The sequence below is a fragment of the Bufo gargarizans genome, chromosome 1 (assembly GCF_014858855.1).
Source record: "Bufo gargarizans isolate SCDJY-AF-19 chromosome 1, ASM1485885v1, whole genome shotgun sequence".
In the NCBI taxonomy this organism is placed as follows: domain Eukaryota; kingdom Metazoa; phylum Chordata; class Amphibia; order Anura; family Bufonidae; genus Bufo; species Bufo gargarizans.
Genome location: NC_058080.1, coordinates 748,390,081 through 748,415,751, shown reverse-complemented (window position 1 = coordinate 748,415,751; position 25,671 = coordinate 748,390,081). Strand labels below are relative to the sequence as shown.

At 45.1% G+C, this 25,671-nt stretch overlaps 1 protein-coding gene across 1 annotated transcript; it reads left to right on the top strand.

Moving 5' to 3' along the window:
- Positions 1-25,671, top strand: LOC122925065 (zinc finger protein 567-like). The gene is made up of 3 exons (XM_044276597.1): positions 1-53; positions 18,268-18,388; positions 24,568-25,671. The coding sequence occupies exons 2-3, from the start codon at positions 18,268-18,270 to the stop codon at positions 25,365-25,367; spliced, it is 921 nt and encodes a 306-aa protein (XP_044132532.1). The 5' UTR covers positions 1-53; the 3' UTR covers positions 25,368-25,671.

The window sequence follows — 25,671 nt, the reverse complement described above, 5'->3', positions numbered from 1 at the left end:
GTCCTCTGTATTCCCAGGACTGTCCAGAGGAGAAGGTCCCGGAGAATCCTCAGGTAGATGGAGCTGAGCCCTATACACATCTATATAGGGGGGTCCTGCAGTCATAGAGGGGTCATAGATTGTGGGGGTCTCTTATGTGGATCTGTTAGATTTACCACCTGTCTGCTGTATTGTACTGAATTGTTACAGATGACAAATCAGGGGGAAGATCTGACTGATATTAGAGTGGAGGATGAAGAAGAGAGGATGATGGGTGATCCCCCGTGTAAGAGTGAGGTGGAGGAGGACATTCCAGGAGATGTCACCACAGGTATGGAATCATGAATGGAGAAAGTGACCTCAGATTCTGTCCTTGGTGCCTTCAGGGCAGGAGGAGAATCTGATCTCCGGCTGCTGCGCTGCTCTGATTGGAGATGTCCTCATCGCATCATGAAGTGTTCCTCTTATCCAGCTGACGGCGATCTCTGATCAGATTCTTCTCTGATCCCGGCTTTTCCTGCAGGACATGACGATCAGTCACATCCAAACACACATTGGGGATTATGGGGGCACAGCTTTTGTGTCTGTGCTATCATGATGAACCACAGCTACACCATTGTACAGGAATTACATGCCGCCAGTTTTTCAATTGGTCTTTCATTTAAAAATATTTTTGACGTTTTGTCAGAAAGGGTTAACTGTTTGTCTAGCTGTGTGCATTATACTTTTCGCCACGCCTCCACAACCGCACCACCCGGAGGGTACCCCGCCTCCCCATGGACAGGAAACAACTAGGAGAGAAGCGCTTAAAAGCCTCCTCCCTCTTACCTTCTCCAGTTGTCTCCTGTCCCTTGGAAGACAGACGTGGATCAGCGCAGGGAAAAGAAGAAGCAGAAGCCTTCTTAATTGTTCGCCCCGGGAGGGCTTCTGTAGGAGGGGGATCACGGGGCTCCATGGTGGCCCTCCCTACCTCTTGGAATAAGTCAGGTGGATGCTGGCATCCCCGGGCTTCTAATGCTACCAGATTCGGCATCGGAAGCATGGGGCAGTAGATGGGGGGGGCATTCCCAGGGCCGGCGAACGCTCCGTTTGGCGTGGAGGAGCAGGCCGGCAGCGATGACATCAGACGCTGCACTTGACACGTGCACCTGGTGGCGGCCTCAGAGGAAAAAGGGAGAAGTCGGCGTTCCCAGCAGCATTCTATGCTGACGGATATCATGTCCCTGCAGCCGGAAAGTGATGCCCGCAAATCTGCTGACCCCTCTCGGCCTTCCAGCCCGGTAAGTCTCCTCTCTCTGGAGCCCTTTTTAATTTTTTTTATTTCTGACACAGGGTGTTCAGCTGGGGGTCTCTTTTTCTTGGTGTCGGTCTGCTATATATGGAAGTTCTTAAACTAAAAATGGCTAATTTTGCTCTATCCTAGGGCAAAGAGAGCTTAAAACCGGGTGGAGAACCGTCACAAAAGAGGAGATGCCCCTTATGTAAAAGAGTCCTTTTCCCCGGTTCCTCCCATAACGGCACTGACAAGAGGGTATCCGTGCCTCCTGGACAGGAAAGAACACTGGAGTTTCAGATTTAAAAGGCCTCCTCTCCTTACCTAAGCCGGTGTTGTTTCCTGTCCACAGACAGCTCGGACGCTCCTGCCAGTATGGTGAAGATTGCGCATGGCCCTGCTGTTTCCCCTGTATTGCAATTAGATGGCCACAAGAAAAGAGAAGGCGCTCATAGGTAACGGTGAACAAGATAATACCACTTACTCCTAACCAGGATGAGTAAAAGCTACTCACCTGGTTTGGTTGCACTGTGTACAGTGCAACTCTGGTGGAGGCAGGTTGAAAGTATTGAGGCTGTCTGGGTTGGTGCTGCCGGGTAGTGTCCAAATCGACCATGGGCGGGGGCCAAGCTGCCACTTTGGTACGTGTTAGGGTATATAAAAGGGGGCTAGTCTGTACTGGGTCCGTGCAGCAAGTGGATGGACACAAGGTGCAAATCACAACCCAATTTTGGATACAAATTTTTTTTTATTTATGGAAAGACACCGCGTTTCGGGTACACAGGATCCCTTTATCAAGTCTAAAAAAACACAAAGTTGATACAATAATATGAGTAATATGAATAATTAATAAGTTCTTAATGGTTGGAGGGGGATAGCTAAAGCTGTCTTCCAAGGTACAGGAAACAACTGGACGAGCCCCCTTTTATGTTTCCCCTGTATGGGAGGGCCGCTTCAGAGATCGGGGGCTCCGGGGATGTGGTGGCTCCCTTCCCCGATCTTCGGCATAAGCCCTTCAGTGGAAGACAACCCCGGGCTTCTTACCCCTTCTCCGGGGTTGTGGATCCGACATGACGGGCGTTCATACAGGCGGGGCCTTCTCCAGGGCAGGAGGAGGCCTGAGAGCGGAGATGATGTCAGGACGTAGCGTGCGTGCGCGTCGCTGCGTCCAGGGCACTCTGGGGGCTGGAATTTTTTAATATTCTGAGCGCTATGAGGAGGATAGTGTGTTCCCTGCATCCAGTATGTCGGCTCCTCAAGAGGATGCGGTCCGCAAGCCTGTAGATCCCGGTTTCAGCACCCTCAGCCCTGTAAGCCTCCTCTCCTGTATGCCTGTGTAGATAAGATTAGGGATGTGGAGCTCTCCTCTCTTTTACTCGTGCACTGAGGGGTGTCTGGTTGTGGAGGTTAAAATAGATATAAATTACTAGCCCCTTTTTTAGGGCAGAGAAACCTCCACTACCAGGACACAGAGCAGGAAGTCCTTTGTCTCAAAATTCTAAAAATCACTATGTGCAAAATGCACAGAGAAGATATTATCTGAAGAATCTCCCTTCTTTTCTAAACTCCACCATAATTTGAGAGGAAGTAAATGCGGCAGTGGAATCAAGGCTTACCTCCCTTATCTCCACAAGCTTTCACTTCTCAGAAATCCCAATTATACGAATTTGAGGATGAAGGGGAGATCCTTGATGACAGCTCTGTATCCTTGGAGAACTGCTACGGGAGACCGTTATTCCTTCCAGGAGAATCGCAGAGTCTTCTAAAAACAATCAATGCTACTATGGATATAGAATACCCTAAAGAAAGCCAGTTTGTACAGGATCAAATGTTCCAGGGTCTGGGGGAGAGAAGAAGACGAGTATTCCCAGTACATAATAGTATTAAGGATCTAATCTCTAGGGAAGGGAGAGATCCAGAAGAAAGAACCCCAGTTACAAGCTCTTTTAATAGGAAGTATCCTTTTGCGGATTCTGATGCGACTTTTTGGGATAAAACTCCCAGGATTGATGCACTGGTAGCCCGTATATCAAAGAAATCCTCCCTTCCGTTTGAGGATATGGGCTTACTACTTGACCCCATGGATAAAACATTTGAAAGCCTGCTTAAAAAAATCATGGGAAATCAATACTGCAATGCTTCGACCCAGTAAATCTTCCATCTGCACTAGGGCTGCAGCTAACGATTATTTGAATAATCGATTAGTTGCCGATTAATTTCTACGATTAATCGGGAAAAACGACAAAATTACAAAACAGAGAGGTTTATATGATCTTACTTGAAAAATTATGTTCAAAGGCCATATTAAAACAAATTGTGGACGACACTATTATGGGGGCTCTGTGGACGACACTATTATGGGGGCTCTGTGGACGACACTATTATGGGGGCTCTGTGGACGACACTATTATGGGGGCTCTGTGGACGACACTATTATGGGGGCTCTGTGGACGACACTATTATGGGGGCTCTGTGGACGACACTATTATGGGGGCTCTGTGGACGACACTATTATGGGGGGATCTGTGGACGACACTATTATGGGGGGATCTGTGGACGACACTATTATGGGGGGATCTGTGGACGACACTATTATGGGGGGATCTGTGGACGACACTATTATGGGGGGGATCTGTGGACGACACTATTATGGGGGGGATCTGTGGACGACACTATTATGGTGGGGATCTGTGGACGACACTATTATGGGTGAATCTGTGGACGACACTTATGGGGGATCTGTGGACGACAATTATGGGGGATCTGTGGACGACACTTATGGGGGATCTGTGGACGACACTTATGGGGGATCTGTGGACGACACTTATGGGGGATCTGTGGACGACACTTATGGGGGATCTGTGGACGACACTTATGGGGGATCTGTGGACGGCGCAGTTATGGAGAGGGGGATCTGTGTGTGGCGCTGTTATGGAGAGGGGGATATGTGCACTGTTATGGGCATAACAGTGCACAGATCCCTTTCCTCATAACTGTGCACAGATCCCCCTTCCCATAGCAGTGCCATAGACAGATCCCCCCTCCCCATAGCAGTGCCATAGACAGATCCCCCCTCCCCATAGCAGTGCCATAGACAGATCCTCCCCCCTCCCCATAGCAGTGCTATACACAGACCCCCCCTCCCCATAGCAGTGCCATAGACAGATCCTCCCCCCTCCCCATAACAGCCCCGGCCCCGATGCTTATAAGTCGGATTAATCACTGCATCTTTATTTTACCTTTTTACAATGACGCTCCTGTAACAGCCAGGCAGAGCGGACGGCGGCGCAACGTCGCTCACTCACGTGACGCACCTGCTCCGCCCACCTCATGAATGAAGGAGGCGGAGCAGGCGTGTCACGTGAGTGAGTGACGTTACGCCGCCGTCCGCTCTGCCTGGCTGTTACAGGAGCGTCATTGTAAAAAGGTAAAATAAAGATGCAGCGACCGCCCGCCCGCATAGCAACGAATCGGCGATTATTCGATAACTGGATTCGTCGACAACGAATCCAGTTATCGATTAATCGTTGCAGCCCTAATCTGCACGGCTAGATCTTTGTCGGTATGGCTAGGAAAATTAGAAGATCACCTGGCAGCTGGAACTCCTAGAGAGGAGATCTTAGCATCTATACCGAAGTTGAAACAGGCTACAAACTTTTTAGCCGACGCTTCAGCTGATTTAGTGAGGCTGTCCGCTACATCATCCGCCGCCGTCTCCAATGCTACAAGAAGAGCCAAAAGGATTCCCTACAGAGGATTTTTCCAGCAGAGGCAGTCCTTTCGAAACCAGAAAAACAGACAAAAAAAACGGTCCAGAAAAGGAAGAATTATTCAGGAAATTTGCAGTCCTCAAGAGGGAGAGGAAAAGGATTCCTTCTTAATCCTGACAAACCGACAAAATCTACTCAATGACGCCAAAAGCCCGGTTGGTGCAAGGTTAAAGACCTTTGCTCCACATTGGGAAAGAATAGGCACCTCCCCCTGGATTAAAAATCCCATCCAAGAAGGATTCAGCATAGAGTTCGATACCTGGCCAGTAGATTACTATGTGATCAACAAACCACTGCCTCAGAGAAATCTCTGGAGGCGGAAATATCCATTCTTCTCCAGAAACAAGTATTAATTCGGGTTCCAGACCACCAACAAAAAATGGGATTCTATTCTCCAATATTTCTAATCAAGAAACCAGAGGTTTCTTTCAGACTTATTGCAAATCTAAGGAAGTTGAACAGAAATAAAATTCAAGATGGAGACCATCAGGTCGACAGTAAACCTCCTTCCTCAGAATTGTTTTATGGTAACTATGGATCTACAAGATGCCTATTATCATGTGCTAATCCTCAAGAATCACCAGAAATATCTGAGATTTGCTGTCCATATAGGAACCAGCCTGTGTCATTTTCAATTTCAGGCCATTCCCTTTGGGCTATCCTCTGCTCCGAGGATTTTCTCAAAGATAATATCCGAAGTAACAGGTTACCTCATAATACCCTATCTGGACGACTTACTGATTGCAACCAAAACAGAAAACTAGCTGCTGTTTAATCTAGACCAAGTAAAGGAAGTCTTCCTTTCTTTAGGATGGATTGTAAATCACAAAAAATCTGATTTCGTCCCAAGTCAATGAAAGATCTTCCTAGGAGTTCTACTGGATTCATGTCTCCAGATGTCCTTCCTCCCAGAAGAGAAGCAGTTGACCATATGTCAGAAGATCTCTCAATTCTGCAAGTTAAAAGCTTCCAACATCAGAAACATCAGGACGGTTCTAGGGTACCTAGCATCCTCAATACCCGCAGTCAGATGGGCACAGAGCCATACAAGGGTTCTACAGTGCTTTCTTCTAGACTCCTGGGATGATACTCAAACCTCCTTAGAAAGGAAGGTAGGCCTTCCATGGAGAGTATTACCGTCCCTAGCTGTAACGCACCAAGTTGATTAGTTAGGATCTCAACTGCAGAGTCAATGGACATCAACTATTTACCACACTGCCTAAGTGCTGGCTGTGTGTTTTGCAGCTGCTCAATTTGAACCCCAGGCGGCTCTCTCAGTCTTAGGCGGAGAGGTTGGGGTTACCAAAATCATGTACCGCAATACACATAAACAGATTAATTAATGGGGAGGAAGATCTCCTCTTAGTTGCAAAGGTCAGGAGGTATCTTTATAGCAATTCCTCAGGAATATATATAACTGCAATATCAGCTCTCACCACCGGGTGGCAACAACTCTTCAGATTAGTATGTAACTGCAATATCAACTCTCACCACTGTGTGGCAGCAATTCTTCAGATTAGTATGTAACTGCAATATCGACTCTCACCACTGTGTGGCATCAATTCTTCAGATTAGTTTGTAACTGCAATATCAACTCTCACCACTGTGTGGCAGCAATTCTTCAGATTAGTATGTAACTTCCACATAACCAGCGGAGCCTGTTAGCAGGCATGTACTTGCGATTTAGGAGTCCTCCAAGAGGAAGGCAGCAGTGTGGAAGTCCGTAGCAGATGGTGGTGAATCCTCCAAGAGGAAGGCAGCAGTGTGGAAGTCCGTAGCAGATGGTGGTGAGTCCTCCCTGAGCTGCAGGGTTCCAGACCCGCATCAACGATTCTGTCCTCTTGTGCAAATGGAGCTGACAGGGTGCGCACTCCATTAGTGGAACACCCTGTATAGCCCCTGACTCCTATTTATTGGCCAGAGCGTGAGTGGGCGGCGCCTTTAGACAGCCCAGCGGCAGGTGTGTTCCATCACAGTACCCCCCCCCCCCTAAGGGGACCCCTCCGGGGTACCCCAATAGGGGAGGGTCGGTCGGGGAACCTCCGGTGGAACAACTTTTGGAGCCTGGGAGCATGAACGTCTTGCACATCTTCCCAAGAGTCATCCTGGAAGCCATACCCCTTCCATCTAACGAGGTACTGGATCCTCCCCCGTCTTCTCCTGGAATCGAGGAGCTGTTCGACTTCAAATTCCTCTTCACCTTGGACGTCTATCGGGGGCGAGGGGCGAGGATCCCGTGATGGGAACGGGCTAGGTCTAAACGGCTTCAACAGTGACACATGGAATGTGGGATGTACCTGTAGTCGAGGGGGAAGGGTGAGTCTCACCGTGTTGGGGTTGATAACCCTTTCAATCGGAAAGGAACCCAAGAATTGTTTTCCCAATTTCTTGGAAGGTACCCCCAACCGAAGGTTTCTCGTCGACAGCCATACCGAGTCCCCGACCTGGTAGGAAGGATTTCCTCTTCTGCGGCGGTCGTAGTAGGTCTTTTGTCTTTCCTTTGCCCGTTGGAGGTTGTCTTTCAGCGTCTTGAGGGTAGTTTGCAGAGTAGTTAGATAATCGTCTGTGGCTGGAACATTTGTGGGAAGACTGGTTTGAGGAAAAGACCTGGGATGGAATCCATAATTAGCAAAAAATGGACTATGTAAAGTGGAGGAATTCATGGAATTGTTATAGGCGAATTCGGCGAGGGGAAGTAGGCCTTCCCAGTCATCTTGGAGAAATGAGCAGTGACATCTGAGGAACTGTTCCAGGCACTGATTCACCCTTTTTGTCTGCCCGTTCGTTTGGGGGTGATAGGCGCTAGACATCCTGTGGTCAATTTGGAGTCTGGAACAGAGCGCTCTCCAGAATTTGGATATAAATTGCGAACCCCTGTCTGATGTGACCTGGCAAGGAACTCCATGTAACTTTATGATATTGGACAGGAAGGCCTCGGCTGTTTCCCTGGATGAGGGTAACTTTTTGAGGGCCACGAAGTGTGCCATCTTAGTCAGCATATCTACTACCACCATGATGGTGTTGTTTCCTCTGGAAAGGGGGAGTTCTACGATGAAGTCCATCGAAACCCATTCCCAGGGTCTGTTGGCGATGGGAAGACTCATTAGTAGACCATATGGTCGATTCCTGTCACTTTTGCATGAGGCACAGGTCTCGCAGGTGGAAATGTATACCTCAATCTTTTTGGACATTTTTGGCCACCAGAAGTTCCTGCGTATCAAGTTTATGGTTTTGGCTATGCCAGGGTGCCCCGCGAGGGGTAAGTCATGGCAGAGTTTGATCACCTGGGTGGTGAGGGAGGGTGGTATGTACAGTTGGTTATCCTTGTAGAGGAAACCTTGTTGGTTCTGTAGAAGACCTGGGGGTGTGTTGGCATGGTCCATATTCAAAGCATCCTTAAGCTGGGTTTCCAACCCGACAGTGGCGAGGACGAGTTTCTTAGGTGGTATGATCCATGTGGGGGCTGTGTCCGCAGCGCAAAATTCAGCTAGGCGTGATAGGGCGTCGGCCTTCCCATTTTTTGAGCCTGGTCGGTATGTAATTTGAAAATTGAATCTGTCAAAAAAGAAACTCCACCGTACTTGACGGCTTGACAGTGTTTTACTGGTTTTCAGATACTGTAAGTTACGGTGATCCGTGTATATTGTGATGGGGTGTGTTGAACCTTCAAGTAAATGCCTCCAGTTTTCCAGAGAACATTTTATGGCGAGAAGTTCCTTTTCCCCTATGGGGTAGTTAAGTTCGGCGTTATTTAGCGTCCGGGAGTAGAACCCGATATGATGTAACGGGGATGAGAAGGAGCTTCGCTGGGACAGGACCGCTCCTATGGCTGCCTGGGAAGCGTCTACTTCCAGCACGTAATGATGGTTCGGATTCGGAAGGGTCAGTATCGGTGCCGTAGTAAATCTGTTCTTTAGTAAATCAAACGCTGATTGTGCCTCGATGGACCAAACAAATTTAGTGTTGACACTAGTTAACCGGGTTAGCGGTTTAGTGGTAGCGGAGAAATCCTTGATAAATTTCCTATAGAAGTTTGAGAACCCCAGGAATCGCTGAAGGGCTTTCCTGGAGGTCGGGATCGGCCAGTTTTGAATGCAAGTGATCTTTGAGTGATCCATCTGGATACCCTGAGGAGAGATTATGTATCCGAGGAACGGAAGGGAAGTAGTCTCAAATATACATTTTTCCGGTTTGACGTATAAGCGATGAGCGCTTAATCGTGCAAGTACCCAACGGACATGTCTCCGGTGGTCGTATAAGGTGTCGGAGTACACTAGTATATCATCTAGATAGATGATTACGCATACGTCCAGTAGGTCCCTAAAAATGTAATTTATAAAGTTTTGGAATGTGGCAGGAGCGTTGCACAATCCGAAGGGCATCACAGTATACTCGAAGAGTCCGTACCGGGTGCGGAAAGCTGTCTTCCATTCGTCGCCCTTCCTGATCCTAATCAAGTTGTATGCACCTCTTAGGTCCAACTTGGTGTAGATTGTGGATGTTTGAAGTCTTTCTATGAGTTCGGATATTAGCGGCAGGGGGTACCGATTTTTGATTGTTACTTTGTTCAACGCTCTGTAATCGATGATGGGCCTTAGGCTTGAATCTTTGTTTCTTACGAAGAACATCCCTGCGGCTGCCGGGGAGGTTGAAGGCCGAATGAAACCCTTCCGTAAGTTTTCTTCCAGGTACTGTTTAAGGTGAACAAGTTCTGGTTGTGCCAAGGGGTAGATTCTTCCTGTGGGTATCTCACTGCCCGGCAACAAGTCAATGGGGCAATCGTACGATCTATGGGGCGGAAGGGATTCCGCCTTCTTTGCACAAAATACCTCCGCAAACTCTGCGTATTGGGTGGGGACCTGATTCACTCCCACATGCATGAGGGTCTTGAGAGGGAAGCAGGTCTCCACGCAGTAGGGCGAGGTAAACCCAACTCTCCCCTGTTCCCACAGGATGGCCGGCTGATGTAACCGCAGCCATGGCAACCCTAAAATCACGGGGAACAAAGGAGAGTGTATGATATCAAAGGATAAGAATTCTGTGTGGTTATTTTCGCATGTCACCAGGAGGGGTTGAGTCTGACTGTGGACAAGTCTAGAAGTGGTACCGTCAATGAAACTCACGGATATCGGAACGTTTTTTCTCGTGTGGGGAATTTTATTTTGCTCAGATGCATATCGATAAAATTCCCACAAGCTCCCGTGTCCACCATGGCTTCAACGATAATTCGGTTTTGGTCCCACTGTAAGGTGAGAGACGTGTAGATGTAAGCACCTGTGCTATTATTCCTATTGCCTAAGGTACAAGACGTCAACCTCTTACCTTCGTGTTTCTTTCGTATGAGGGGACATCCATCAACTGTATGGTCGGCAGACGCACAGTATAAACAGAGGTTGAGGTTACGTCTCCTGGCTTTCTCCCTCTCAGTCAGAGGACCCCGAATCGCCCCGATCTCCATCATCTCTGCTGCAGGACCCGGACTGGACTGTCTCGGGGTGGGTATGAACCCTGAGAGTCTCTCGGCCCTGCGTTCCCTCAAACGTCTGTCAATGGTGGTAGCCTTACGCATCAAGGCGTCAAGAGTATGTGGTAACTCTCCTCGGGCTAATTCGTCCTTCAGGGCCTCAGAGAGACCGAGACGAAACTGATTCCTAAGAGTGAGATCATTCCATTCAGTCTCTCGGGCCCAACGAGTGTATTCCACAATGAAGTCTTCTACGGGTCGTCTTCCTTGCTTTAGACTGCGGATGGCGGTCTCTGCGGTCAGCTGTTTGCTATGGTCCTCGTAGAGGAGGGCCATTGTTTCAAGGAACAGGGGAAAGGAATCCAGGACTGGGTCTTCTTTTTCTAAATATGTATTGGCCCATGCTCTGGGCTCCCCCCTGAGGTACGAGATCATTGTAAGTACTTTTGTTCTGTCTGTTGGATAGGTCCGGGGCTGTAATTCAAACATTAGTTTGCACGCATTTAGGAAATCACGGAACTGCTTCCGGTCTCCCGAGAATATTTCAGGTGGGCTGACCTTGGGTTCTGGTCCATCTCGGGGGTGACCCGTGCCGTGAGTGATGAGTTCCTGTAGGGTCTGATTTTCCAACTGGAGGGTTTGTACGGTCTCATTGAGGGTCCCCACTCTCTCTGTGAGGGCGACCAGGTGTCCAGCGAGCTCTGCTGGATCCATTACGGTTCCACTAATATGTAACGCACCAAGTTGATTAGTTAGGATCTCAACTGCAGAGTCAATGGACATCAACTATTTACCACACTGCCTAAGTGCTGGCTGTGTGTTTTGCGGCTGCTCAATTTGAACCCCAGGCGGCTCTCTCAGTCTTAGGCGGAGAGGTTGGGGTTACCAAAATCATGTACCGCAATACACATAAACAGATTAATTAATGGGGAGGAAGATCTCCTCTTAGTTGCAAAGGTCAGGAGGTATCTTTATAGCAATTCCTCAGGAATATATATAACTGCAATATCAGCTCTCACCACCGGGTGGCAACAACTCTTCAGATTAGTATGTAACTGCAATATCAACTCTCAACACTGTGTGGCAGCAATTCTTCAGATTAGTATGTAACTTCCACATAACCAGCGGAGCCTGTTAGCAGGCATGTACTTGCGATTTAGGAGTCCTCCAAGAGGAAGGCAGCAGTGTGGAAGTCCGTAGCAGATGGTGGTGAATCCTCCAAGAGGAAGGCAGCAGTGTGGAAGTCCGTAGCAGATGGTGGTGAGTCCTCCCTGAGCTGCAGGGTTCCAGACCCGCATCAACGATTCTGTCCTCTTGTGCAAATGGAGCTGACAGGGTGCGCACTCCATTAGTGGAACACCCTGTACAGCCCCTGACTCCTATTTATTGGCCAGAGCGTGAGTGGGCGGCGCCTTTAGACAGCCCAGCGGCAGGTGTGTTCCATCACACTAGCCTGGTGGAGAATAAGAAAAAATTTGCAGACTGGTGGAGTTAGGAAAATCTGTTAGTAGTCACTACAGATGCCAGCAGCAGAGGCTGTGGTGGTCATGCGGCAGACCTGATGGTTCAGGGAGTTTGAGCAGGCAGAAGATAAGAAAAAGAGATTGGGCCTTGAATCCCAAAGTATTTCAATTGATTACACCAAAGTGGGGCGTTTCGATCCTGGACTTATTTGCAAATCGAAGCAACAGGAAGGTACAAAAATTCTGTTCTCTGTCCCCACAGGACCAGCCAGAGTTTGTAGATGTCCTATCTCACCCTTGGCCAAAGGGGCTGCTATATGCGCCCCCCTCCCCTTCAGATTAATTCAGAGGACCCTAATGAAGATAGTGGAAGAACTGGCTCAGGTAATCATGATCGCTCCTTATTGGCCATGAAGAGCCTGGTTTTCCCCGCTTCTCAGCCTGCCGGGAGGGGAATACTGTACTGCCAGATTTTTTCCAGGGTCCGATCCATCACCCCAGAGTCTCTCAACTCGGATTGATGGCTTGCAGATTGAACACTTAGCTTTAAGGGGGAAGGGCCTCTTGGATCCAGTAATCTCTACTATTCTAAAGGGTAGGAAAGCCGTGACATCAAAGATTTATCTTAGGACCTGGAAACCCTTCCTTGCCTTTACAAAGAACAGGAACTGTCAGGAATCCCCACAAAATCTGCCCATTATTTTGGATTTCCTACAGTCAGGGTTGAACAAGGGTCTCAAACCCTCTAGCATCATAGTGCAGATATCGACCTTGAGTATTTTTCTGGATGCAAAATTGGCAGAACAACCTTTAGTCAAGCAATTTTTTAAAGGGGCTGTCAGAATCTCACCAACTGTACGCGCTACCATTCCAACATCGGACTTGAATTTAGTTCTTACAGTCTTAATGGAGTCACCATTCGAACCCATTGATAGCATCTCCATACAACTTTTATTACTCAAGACCGCCTTTCTTCTAGCCATAACAACTGCTAGAAGAGTGGGTGAAATCCAGGCATTCTCTTGTCGTCCACCGTATCTAAAAATTTTAGATGATCGCATAATTCTTAAGCATTGCCCAGCGTTCCTTCTATAAGAAGTTTAAAAATTCCATTGTAATCTGGAAGTTGTTCTGCCGTCCTTCTGTGATTCTCCGACCACGGACCAAGAGAGGAAGTTCCACAATCTGGATGTAAGACGGTGCCTGCTATGTTATCTGGAGAGAACAAATCAGTTCAGACAGTCAGACGACCCCATTATCCAGTTCCAGTGTCCAAATAAGAGTCTCGTAGCCAGGAAGCCTATGTTCGCTCGGTGGATAAGAGACGCTATATCTCTTTGTTATACCAACAGGAATCTTGTTCCCCCCAACAGGACTCAAGGTCCACTCGACTCGGGCAACGTCAGCCTCCTTGATATTTTAGCCTTGATCCCGATTCTTAAACACGCATCAAATTTTCTAGCAGGCGCTTCTGTGGATGTCGTGAAACAAATAAAACTTTGGTGAAGCCTGGAAAAACATTCATGCATCTCCTTGGGTGTTATCAGTGATCAGATTAGAATCAGGTCTCCAGTTAGAATTCTTAAAAATCCCTCCCAGGAGATATTGGGTAAACAGAAGATTGAAAGGAGAGGATCAGAGAGTAATCGATCTCCAGATCTCTCTACTCATCCAGAAAGGAACTATAGTTACAGTCCCGTTTCAGGAAAGAACAGAGGGATTCTATTTCCCAATATTTTTGGTGACAAAAACAAATGGTACCTTCAGGGCAATTATCAATCTAAAGACCCTCAACAAGTACATTGTATACAAAAGGTTTAAGATGGAAACTGTGAGGTCCACAATAAATTTAACAAAGAACTGTTTATGGCAACAATAGATTTAACCGACGCATACTATCATATATCCCCATCCACAAAAAATACCAGAAGTATTTAAGAATAGCAGTATGGTTTCAGGATTCCTTTCAGCATTTTCAGTTCCAGGTTCTACCATTTGGCCTGAGTTTAGCTCCAAGAGTCTTCACAAAAGTAATGGCAGAGATTTCGGGATTTCTTCAACAATAACAAATACTGTTACTACCATACTTGGACGACCTCCTAAAAGCAGCCCCAACAGAAGAAGCTCTATACGTTCATCTGCAGCTTGTAATAGACTCCTTATCAAACCTGGGCTGAATACTCAATGTTCAAAAATCAAACTTAATTCCTGCCCAGGAAAGCGTGTTTTTTGGAATTTTCCTAAATTCCCGCCTCATGTCGTCCTTCCTTCCAATGGAGAAGCAGGTCTCCCTGAATCGAGTGTGAAGGAATTTTGTGGGACAGAAAGGGTATCTTTCAGACACATCATGACCATCCTAGGCCTTATGACCAACTCTATTCCAGCAGTCAAGTGGGCTCAAGCTCATACAAGAATGTTACAAGCGTTCCTATTGAGAACATGGGACAGAAGACAATGATCCTTAAACAAAAAGGCGAGAGTCCCGTCTGTGTTAAAGCTATCTCTGAAGTGGTGGTGCAATCTCAGGAATCTGTCTAAAGGTGTTGTCACGGCCTCGCCGGTTGCCAGTGGCAACGTGTGGTGGTCTGCATGTGTGTGCTTTTTCTCCCCTTCTCCTGGTTCCTCCTCTGTCTGGTGCTGGAGGGGTTAACTACCTTGCTGGGTGTGGTCACTAGGTGCTTCTTATACCTGTGGCTTTAGGCCAGGAGTCAGTTGTACTCAAGCCTCTGTGTGTTTTTATGGGTTCCAGTTTGCCTTTGTGTGGTCTTCTGTTGTGCCGTCCAGCAGCTGCGGCAAGTAAAATACCATGCCTTCCTTGGTTCTTGGTTCAGTGGTTATCCCCGCCACTGGATACTTACCTGCCGTTCCACTTGGCTTCCTTTCCTTGCTGTTAGGCCTGCAGAGACTCCTGCTCTTCCGTGTCTTGGAAGAACAGGTCGTCTCTCCCCTGCTCCTATGTGAGGGATTATCAGGGCGACTCAGGGTCCTAGGTATCCTGGGTATGAGGAGTCCTACCATCCAGGTCTGCTCATAGGGTGAGGAGTTAGGGCTGTTTCACACGAGTGGATACCGTGCGTGGCATCCGCTCCGTGAAAGAGTGCCAAGACCCGATGCAGACTGCAGATTTCGTAGTAAAGAGGTCACAGAGAGGCACGGAGCATTATCAATCATGTTAATGCTCCGTGCCTCTGCAGTCTGCATCGGGTCTTGGCACTCTTTCATGGAGCGGATGCCACGCACGGCATCCGCTCGTGTGAAACAGCCCTTAGTGCGAGGATTAGGGAGGCTTTTGGAGGTGACCTGATCCTGGCCTATCTGCGTCCCCGCTAACCTAATATCGTAAGGTGGGGAATGGTGTCAGGCGCAGCAGATTATAATTACAACAGACGCCAGCAGATTGGGCTGGGGAGCGCATCTGAAAGATTCGGTAGCCCTTCAAACATGCGGGAGCTCTGTGCAGTTTTGGCTGGCCCTAAAGGCCTTGTCCCAGAAAATTTAAGCAAGACGTAACAATCTTGTCAAACAACACAACGGTCTCATATATCAACAAACGGGGGGACAAGAAGTCGTTCTCTGGTGACAATGTCGCAAAAGATATTCTTGTGGGCCGAACAAAACCTGAAATCTCTAACCGCAATTCACATAAATGGGAAAGAAAATCTACTGGCAGATTTTCTGAGCCGAGAGAGATTAAAAGGAGAATGGAGCCTGAATCAGTCAATCTTCAACACCATCTGTGTAAAATGGGGAGTCCCAGTGGTGGATCTTTTGCTTCCAGAAAGAACAAGAAGGTAAAGGATTTCTTCTCTCTCTCATTACGAGATCATCCACGTCAGGTAGACGCTCTAGCAAGACCATGGCCTCGAGGCCTATTGTATGCCTTCCTCCCCCCCCCTCTCTAATTCCCAGGGTGCTCATAAAGGCTATAGAGGAACAGGCCACGATTATTTTGATGCCACCCTTTTGACGGAAAAGAGCTTGGTTCCCCATCCTCAGGAACCTAGCAGGAGAGAATTTCTGGACCCTACCTTCCCGACCAGATCTTCTGTCCCAAGGTCCAGTATTTCACCTAACTGTGCCTCATCCTTGCTTAACGGCCTGGATGTTGAACAGGCCATCTTGAAGGAAAAAGGTCTGTCTGACGCTGTAATCACTACCCCGATGCACAGCAGGAAGCCAGTAACCTCAAAGATCTATCTAAGATCCTGGAAAACCTTTCTTACAGTAAAAGACATCTGGGATTCATCCATGCCTCCTGATGTCAACCCGGTGTCTTACAGTACCTGGAATCCATGAAGTCCTTCAGGAAGTCGGAACAGTTATTAATTCAATACTGGGGAGGAAACCAAGGAAAGTTCGCTAGCAAGACTTCCATTGCACGCTTGATCAAATCTTGCATCATCATGTGCTATAAGTTAAAGGATATTCCTCCTCCAGTGGTCTTGACAGCTCATTTCACTTGGGTGGTGTCCACCTCCTGGACGGAGGGGGCTTTCGGCTTCAGGCCTCTTTCACACGACCGTTTCTTTTCTTCTGTTTACAGGCCGTTTTTTGCGTTCCGTATACGGAACCATTCATTTCAATGGTTCTGCAAAAAAAAACGGAATGTACTCCGTTTCCGTTTTTCCATTCTGTTGAAAGATAGAACATGTCCTATTATTGCCCACAAATCGCGTTCCATGGCTCCATTCAAGTCAATGGGTCTGAAAAAAAAAAACGGAAAACATACGAAAATGCATCCGTATGTCTTCCGTAACCGTTCCATTTTTGCGGAACCATCTATTGAAAATGTTATGCCCAGCCCAATTTTTTTCTATGTAATTACTGTATACTGTATATGCCATACGGAAAAACAGAACTACAACGGAAACAAAAAAACAGAGCAACGGATCTGTGAAAAACGGCCCGCAAAATACAGAAAAAGCCATATGGTCATGTGAAAGAGGCCTCATTGGAAGAAATTTGTCGTGCAGCTACCTGGTCCCTCGACCTTTTTCAGACACTACAGACTTGATGTATTTTCTAACAGAGATTTCTGTTGAGTTTGATGTTTTGACTATATATATATCCAGTTGTTTCTTTTGGTTTGGTCAATCATTTCTGACATTGATATAGTAAATATCTTAATAAATTTTGTTCTGACATCTATATTTGAGTTCTAGGTTATTAACTGGAGAAGGTAATAATGATGAGGCTTTTAGGCGCTCTAAATTACTAAAAGGTCATAAACTTATTTAAGCCCACATTCCTATCAGTAAGATGAAAACTGAGCTATAATGAGCGTTTATAAGGTCAGAGATAAGGATAATTCAGATCCTGTTACTAGAGAAACTCAAGGCTGCACAAAGACAGTGGTTCAACATTTTTAATGAAAACAAATTGAAAAAATGATTAACTCAAAATGACTACAATGCAAAAATATAAAATTTCCCACAAAGGTGTACATGGCCTTTAATAATAAATATATAGTAGAGGATATACAACTTCAACCTCACTTCAACTCCAACCCGGTCATTGACTGTAGCTCGCTGTAGTTCTGTACCTCTGCTCACTAAGCTGTATGTATCCTGCTGGTATCTCACCGCAGCTCGTGACCTGTTGTCCTGTTCAAGGATGAAGACCTCTTCAACTGTGGCTCACTGCAGTGACGTACAACCCTCCTGCCCAAGTGTCTCACCAGACCCCTTCCAATGCAGGGTAAAACTTCCTTGGGTAACCGCATGTATATCTCCCCACTAAAAAAGGCCGTAACAGGCTGCCTCCATCAGCAAACAACAGCTGTAGGAAGCGCGGAACAGAGAGTATGTTCGTCCTCTCACAGATCCTCCTCCCCATCAGCGCACACCTTTTTCAATCAGCTGGAAACATTTATTGCAGTTTCTGATTGATATTGTAAAGAAGTCTATAAACCTGAGATTGGGTGACTATCAAATTTTATTTCATTTTCGTGGCAAATCAGCAAAAAAACAAAACAAATTCTGGCTTTTTTTTTTTTTTTTACTAGAAGTGAAGAAGCTGAGACGAGTCTGATCTACAGACAGATCTACAGGAGGCCATGTATTCAGTCACTGTGTGCTTGTGTCTCCACAGATGGATCCAGGAGGAGAAATCCACCAGAGAGATGTCCCCGTCCTCTGTATTCCCAGGACTGTCCAGAGGAGAAGGTCCCAGAGAATCCTCAGGTAGATGGAGCTGAGCCCTATACACATCTATATAGGGGGGTCCTGCAGTCATAGAGGGGTCATAGATTGTTGGGGTCTCTTATGTGGATCTGTTAGATTTCCCACCTGTCTGCTGTATTGTACTGAATTGTTACAGATGACAAATCGGGGGGAAGATCTGACTGATATTAAAGTGGAGGATAAAGACGAGAAGATGATGTTCGATTCCCCGTGTGGGAGTGAGGAGGAGGAGGACATTCCAGGAGATGTCACCACAGGTATGGAATCGTGAATGGAGAAGGTGACCTCAGATTCTGTCCTTGGTGCCCTCAGGGCAGGAGGAGAATCTGATGATTTGTAGATGTCCCCATCCCATCATGAAGTGTTCCCCTTATCCAGATGACAGTGATCTCTGATCAGATTCTTCTCTGATCCCGGCTGTTCCTGCAGGACATGACGGTCAGTCACATCCACACACCCACTGGGGATTATAAGGGCACAGCTTTTGTATCTGTGCTACTATACAGACGTGGACAAAATTGTTGGTACCCTTTGGTCAATGAAAGAAAAAGTCACAATGGTCACAGAAATAACTTTAATCTGACAAAAGTAATAATAAATTAAAATTCTATAAATGTTAACCAATGAAAGTCAGACATTGTTTTTCAACCATGCTTCAACAGAATTATGTAAAAAAATAAACTCATGAAACAGGCATGGACAAAAATGATGGTACCCCTAGAAAACACAGAACATAATGTGACCAAAGGGACATGTTAATTCAAGGTGTGTCCACTAATTAGCATCACAGGTGTCTACAACCTTGTAATCAGCCATTGGGCCTATATATATGGCTCCAGGTAATCACTGTGTTGTTTGGTGATATGGTGTGTACCACACTCGACATGGACCAGAGGAAGCAAAGGAAAGAGCTGTCTCAAGAGATCAGAAAGAAAATTATAGACAAGCATGTTAAAGGTAAAGGCTATAAGACCATCTCCAAGCAACTAGATGTTCCTGTGAGTACAGTTGCACATATTATTCATAAGTTTAAGATCCATGGGACTGTAGCCAACCTCCCTGGACGTGGCCGCAGGAGGAAAATTGATGACAAATCTAAGAGACGGATAATCCGAATGGTAACAAAAGAGCCTAGAAAGACTTCTAAAGAGATTCAAGGTGAACTTCATGCTCAAGGAACATCAGTGTCAGATCGCACCATCCGTCGTTGTTTGAGCCAAAGTGGACTACATGGGAGACGACCAAGGAGGACACCATTGTTGAAAACGAATCATAAAAAAGCAAGACTGGAATATGCCAAACTACATGTTGACAAGCCACAAAGCTTCTGGGAGAATGTCCTGTGGACAGATGAGACAAAAATCGAAGTTTTTGCCAAGGCACATCAGCTGTATGTTCACAGACGAAAAAATGAAGCATATCAAGAAAAGAACACTGTCCCTACTGTGAAACATGGAGGAGGCTCTGTTATGTTCTGGGGCTGCTTTGCTGCGTCTGGCACAGGGTGTCTTGAATCTGTGCAGGGTACAATGAAATCTCAAGACTATCAAGGAATTCTAGAGAGAAATGTACTAGCCAGTGTCAGAAAGCTTGGTCTCAGTCGCAGGTCATGGGTCTTGCAACAGGACAATGACCCAAAACACACCGCTAAAAACACCCAAGAATGGCTAAGAGGAAAAAATTGGACTATTCTAAAGTGGCCTTCTATGAGCCCTGACCTCAATCCTATTGAGCATCTTTGGAAGGAGCTGAAACATGCAGTCTGGAAAAGGCACCCTTCAAACCGGACACAACTGGAGCAGTTTGCTCATGAGGAGTGGGCCAAAATACCTGCTGAGAGGTGCAGATGTCTCATTGACAGTTACAGGAAGCGTTTGATTGCAGTGATTGCCTCAAAAGGTTGCGCAACAAAATATTAAGTTAGGGGTACCATCATTTTTGTCCATGCCTGTTTCATGAGTTTATTTTTTTACATAATTCTGTTGAAGCATGGTTGAAAAACAATGTCTGACTTTCATTGGTTAACATTTATAGAATTTTAATTTATTATTACTTTTGTCAGATTAAAGTTATTTCTGTGACCATTGTGACTTTTTCTTTCATTGACCAAAGGGTACCAACAATTTTGTCCACGTCTGTATGTACGCCATTGTGCAGTAATTACATGCCGCCAGTGACCTATATGTACCTCATTGTGCAGGAAAGGGTTAAGAACATGTAAGGATAATTTGCTATGTACACTTTTGGGGGCAATTTTTTTTTTCTTGATTGCATTTTATTAATTTTGAATAATAAATATTTTTTTCAATTGGCCTTTATTAAAAATATTGAGCCATTCTATCACAAAGGGTTAACTGTGTAGTTGTGTGCATCATACTTTCACTTTGTGCCGGTCATCTAATAACCCTTACCTCTAAATTACTCTTTTTTTATTAATCAGTTATATCTCCCCTCTAATAATGGCCGTAACAGGCTGCCTCCATCAGCAAACAGTTGTAGGAATCGCGGAACAGAGAGTATGTTCGTCCGCTCACATAGATCCTCCTCCCCATCAGCGCACACCTTTTTCATTCAGCTGGAAACATTTTATTACAGATTCTGATTTTATATCCGAAAGATCCGAGATTTGATGACTATCGCGTTTTATTTCATTTTTGTGACAAATCGGCAAAAACACCAAATTTTATTTCATTTTTTACGGTGAATGATGTGAGAACTGTGTAGTGCGGGTCATTACAGACACGGCAATAATAAATATGTGGAGGAGATTTTGTTTTAGCAATTTTTTTCCACTGAAAAGCTCTTTTTTTTTAACCCACCGAAAGAGAAGACGTCATCGGCGCAGGCGCACTGAGGGAGTGCTGAGGAGGCGAGCCTCCTCATCTCAGAGCGCCTGCGCCGAATGAACAGAGGCGCGCGATTTTTGAAATGCTGACAGGGCCGGCCGGAGGAGGAGATCGCGGCTGGCCCTGTCAATCAACACGACGAGGGGGCGGTTTTTTGCGGCGGCTACCAGCAAGTAGACGCCCTACTTGCTGGTAGAGACCTGATTTACATATTATAAAAGTTCGTTTTTATAAGAAACTGCTGAAGGAAAGTAAGTAACACCATTATATTTTCATATATCGCAGTATAAGGAATTTAACTAGCCCCAAAAAAAAAAATATGACTTTAGTGGGGTGACAGAAGCCCTTTAAGGACTTTGCAAATCTGACCAGTGTCACTTTAAGTGCAGATAACTTTAAAACGCTTTGACTTATCCAGGCCATTCTGAGATAGTTTTTTCGTCACATATTGTACTTCATGACACTGGTAAAATGAAGTCAAGAAAATTAATTTTTATTTATAAAAAAAATACCAAATTTACCCAAAATTTTTTGAAAATTGAAAATTTCCAAGTTTCAATTTCTCTACTTCTATAATACATAGTAATACCTCCAAAAATAGTTATTAATTTACATTCCCCATATGTCTACTTCATGTTTGGATCATTTTGGGAATGATATTTTATTTTTTGGGGATGTTACAAGGCTTAGAAGTTTAGAAGCAAATCTTGAAATTTTTCAGAAATTTTCAAAAACCCAATTTTTAGGGACAAGTTCAGGTCTGAAATCACTTTGCGGGACTTACATAATAGAAACCACCCCAAAATGACCCTATTCTATAAACTACAACCCTTAAGGTATTCAAAACTAATTTTACAAACTTTGTTAACCCTTTAGATGTTCCACAAGAATCAATGGAAAATAGAGATACAATTTCAAAATTTCAAATTTCCATTTTAATAATTTTTTTCCAGTTACAAAGCAAGGGTTAACAGCTAAATCAAACTCAATATTTATGGCCCTGATTCTGTAGTTTACAGAAACACCCCATATGTGGTCGTAAACCGCTGTACGGGCACACGGCAGGGCGCAGAAGGAAAGGCATGCCATACGGTTTTTGGAAGGCAGGTTTTGCTGGACTGTTTTTTTTTTACACCATGTCCCATTTGAAGCCCCCCTGATGCACCCCTAGAGTAGAAACTCCATAAAAGTGACCCCATCTAAGAAACAACGGGATAGGGTGGCAGTATTGTTGGTACTAGTTTAGGGTACACCGTTTTTATTTTTTGTTATTTACAACATTCGTCTGACAGGTTAGATCATGTGGTATTTTTATAGACCAGGTTGTCTCGGACGCGGCGATACCTAATATGTATACTTTTTTTTTTTTTTTTATGTAAGTTTTACACAATGATTTCATTTTTGAAGCAAAAAAGAATCATGTTTTAGTGTTTCCATAGTCTGACAGTCATAATTTTTTCAGTTTTTGGGCGATTACCTTGGGTAGGGTATGATTTTTGCGGGATGAGATGACTGTTTTTTTGGCACTATTTTGAGGTGCGTGTGACTTTTTGATCGCTTGCTATTACACTTTTTGTGATGTAAGGTGACAATTTTTTATTTAGAACAGTTTTTATTTATTATTTTTTACGGTGTTCATCTGAGGGGTTAGGTCATGTGATATTTTTATAGAGCTGGTCGATACGGACGCGGCGATACCTAATATGTATACTTTTTATTTATTTATGTAAGTTTTACACAATAACAGCTTTTTTAAAACAAAAAAAATAGTTTTAGTGTCTCCATATTCTGAGCCATAGTTTTTTTATGTTTTGGGCGATTGTCTCAGGTAGGGGCTCATTTTTTGTGGGATGAAGTGACTGTTAGATTGGTACTATTTTGGTGGGCAAACGCCTTTTTGATCGCTTGCTGTTGTACTTTTTGTGATGTAAGGTGACAAAACAAAAATGGTTTATTTAGCACAGGTTTTTTTTTCTTAGTTTTTTACGGTGTTCATCTGAGGGGTTAGGTCATGTGATATGTTTATAGAGCCGGTCGATACGGACACGGCGATACCTAATATGTATCCTTTTTTCCCCCCTATTTTTTACAATTTTTTTTTTTTTACTTTATTTGGGGAAAATGACGTTTTTATTTTTACTTTAAACTTTAAATTTTTTGGGGGGGAAACTTTATTTTTTCAACTTTTCTTTTACTTTATTTTTTGTCCCATTTTGGGACTTCAACTTTTGGGGGTCTAATCCCTTTTACAATGCATTCCAATACTTCTGTATTGGAATGCATTGGCTGTATGAGTAATACACCGTGTATTACTCGTACAGCTTCCGGCCTGTGAGATCCAGGGGGCTGGATCTCACAGGCTCGTCACCGGAAGGCAGCGCTGATGCCTAAGGAAGGCATCGCGCTGCCTTCCATGCCATCTGGTCCCCCCTAGCCGCATGGGGACCCGATGGCACCGCCGATCGCCGCCGCAAACCTCAGGTAAAGCCGCAAACCGCAGGTCTGAATTGCGATCGCCGATGCAGGGGGGGTCACATGACACCCCCGGCGTTGTGACAGGATGCCCGCTGAATGATTTCAGCGGACATCCTGTTCCGATTAACCCCCGCCGTGCCGCAATGTAGTTTTAAAGTTAGGACGTACCGGTACGTCATGGGTCCTTAACTCGGCAAACATGGCGTACCGGTACGACCTAAGTCATTAAGGGGTTATTAGAAAAAATAATTATATTTTTTTAAATTGGAGATTTTGTTATTTGCTAACTTTTTTTAAACCATTTACTAGACACACAAGAGGACTTTCAGACGATCTTTTGATTCTTTCTACAATACTGTATATTGCATAGTTTATGCAGTGTGATGTATTATACTGTTATACTGCCAGTCACCGCATGCTGCGCCAGAGAGACGCAGCCTGCTAGGTGTACACTGCAGGCATGTCCGGGGCATCCATTAGGCTCCAGGCTGCCATGCTAATAGATCAGCATACCGCAATCTCAGGGTGTTGCTGAGAGACAGAGGAAGCTCCCTGCCTCTAAACCACTTTGCTGTGCTTGTTATTGACTGCAGCATCTAAGGGGTTAAGTGGCCCAGATCACTGCTTCTGCTGGTTCGGGCCATTAGAGCAGTAGTCCCCACTCTCGGCTGTCAAACCAGTGCAATGCATAGACTAGGCCGCCATAAGAAGCTTAGTATAAGGCCCCTTAGAGACCACTGTAAAGCGGTGTATTGGTGGTCACTAAGGTGTTAAAGCGATCCCCAGCTGATGTTAACAGATTGCAGGGGTGGTTGCCAGACATGGTCGGGCTTTACAGATTTTTGAATTTTTTATCAAGTTTTGGTTTTCTGTGTGTAGTAAAAATCATGACTGGATGTAAGTCTGAATCCTGAGGAAGTTCTAGAACGCTTTATGAGGCTTGAATCGCATGTGCAGTTTTTTTATTTTTTGTCAAAGCCAGGAATGGATTCAGAACAAATTAATTTTACCTCTTCCTGCTAGAACCACATCCAGCCTAATAGGAATGTTATATGTTTGTCTTTTCTATAGTTTTGGAAAAAATAGAAAAATGCTATTTTTTTAAATCTTAACAGAAAATCCCAATAAGAATTCTGATGAAAACTTCATGTTATCACTAATTGATAAAGCAGAAAATGAAGATATAATTCAGCGCTCTTCTGGAGGAAACCTAATTACCCTTAATGGACTTCTAGGACATTACAGTACAGATCTGTCATACAATCCCTTGACTCATGAAAAACCTTCTCCTGTCCAATCACAGATTGTTACCACAAGTACAGGTCAGAAAGAGGTTGAAAGTTTTCAGCGTTGTAAAGAATTCACAAAAACAATCCTTCTTTCTACACGCAGAGGAATTCCCAGAGGAGGAGAGCAGAAATCATTCCCCTGTTTAGAATGTGGAAAGTGCTTCAAATATAAATCCCATCTTGTTAGACATGAGAGACTTCACACAGGAGAGAAGCCGTATTCATGTTCAGAATGTGGGAAGGGCTTTAAAATGAAATCATATCTTGCTATACATGAGAGACTTCACACAGGAGAGAAGCCATATGCATGTTCAGAATGTGAGAAATGTTTTACAGAAAAATCAACTCTCGTTATACATGAGAGGTTTCACACAGGGGAGAGGCCATATTCCTGTCCAGAATGTGGAAAGTGCTTTATAAATAAATCAAATCTTGTTAGACATGAGAGAACTCACACAGGAGAGAAGCCATATTCATGTTCAGAATGTGGGAGACGGTTTACAGAGAAGTCAACTCTTGTTGTACATGAGAGAATTCACACGGGAGAGAGGCCATATGTGTGTTCACAATGTGGGAGACGTTTTACACAAAGATCAGATCTTGTTAAACATGAGAGATGTCACTGAGAAGAGAAGCTGTATTCTTATCCAGAAGGTGAGAAATGTTTTACACAAATCAGATAATGTTACACATGGGTGAATCCATACAGACGGGAAGTTGTATTGATGTTCAGAATGTGGGAAATGTTTTACAAAGAAATCACATCTTGTTACACAGAAGAGAAGCTGTATTCACGTTCAGAATGTAGAAAGTGCTTTTCAAATAAATCAAATCATTATACATTTAGGGGTCATTATTTCAGAAGACTTAAAGGTAGGCAGACAATGTCATAGAGCAGAAGGAGATGCTAGCAGAACGCTTGGGTGTATA

Excerpts from the sequence above, each read along its gene's own strand:
- LOC122925065 (XM_044276597.1), top strand. The coding sequence starts at position 18,268 with ATGACAAATCGGGGGGAAGATCTGACTGATATTAAAGTGGAGGATAAA. Across the intron at positions 18,389-24,567 it reads TCCAGGAGATGTCACCACAG|AAAATCCCAATAAGAATTCT; the intron begins GTATGGAATCGT and ends AAATCTTAACAG.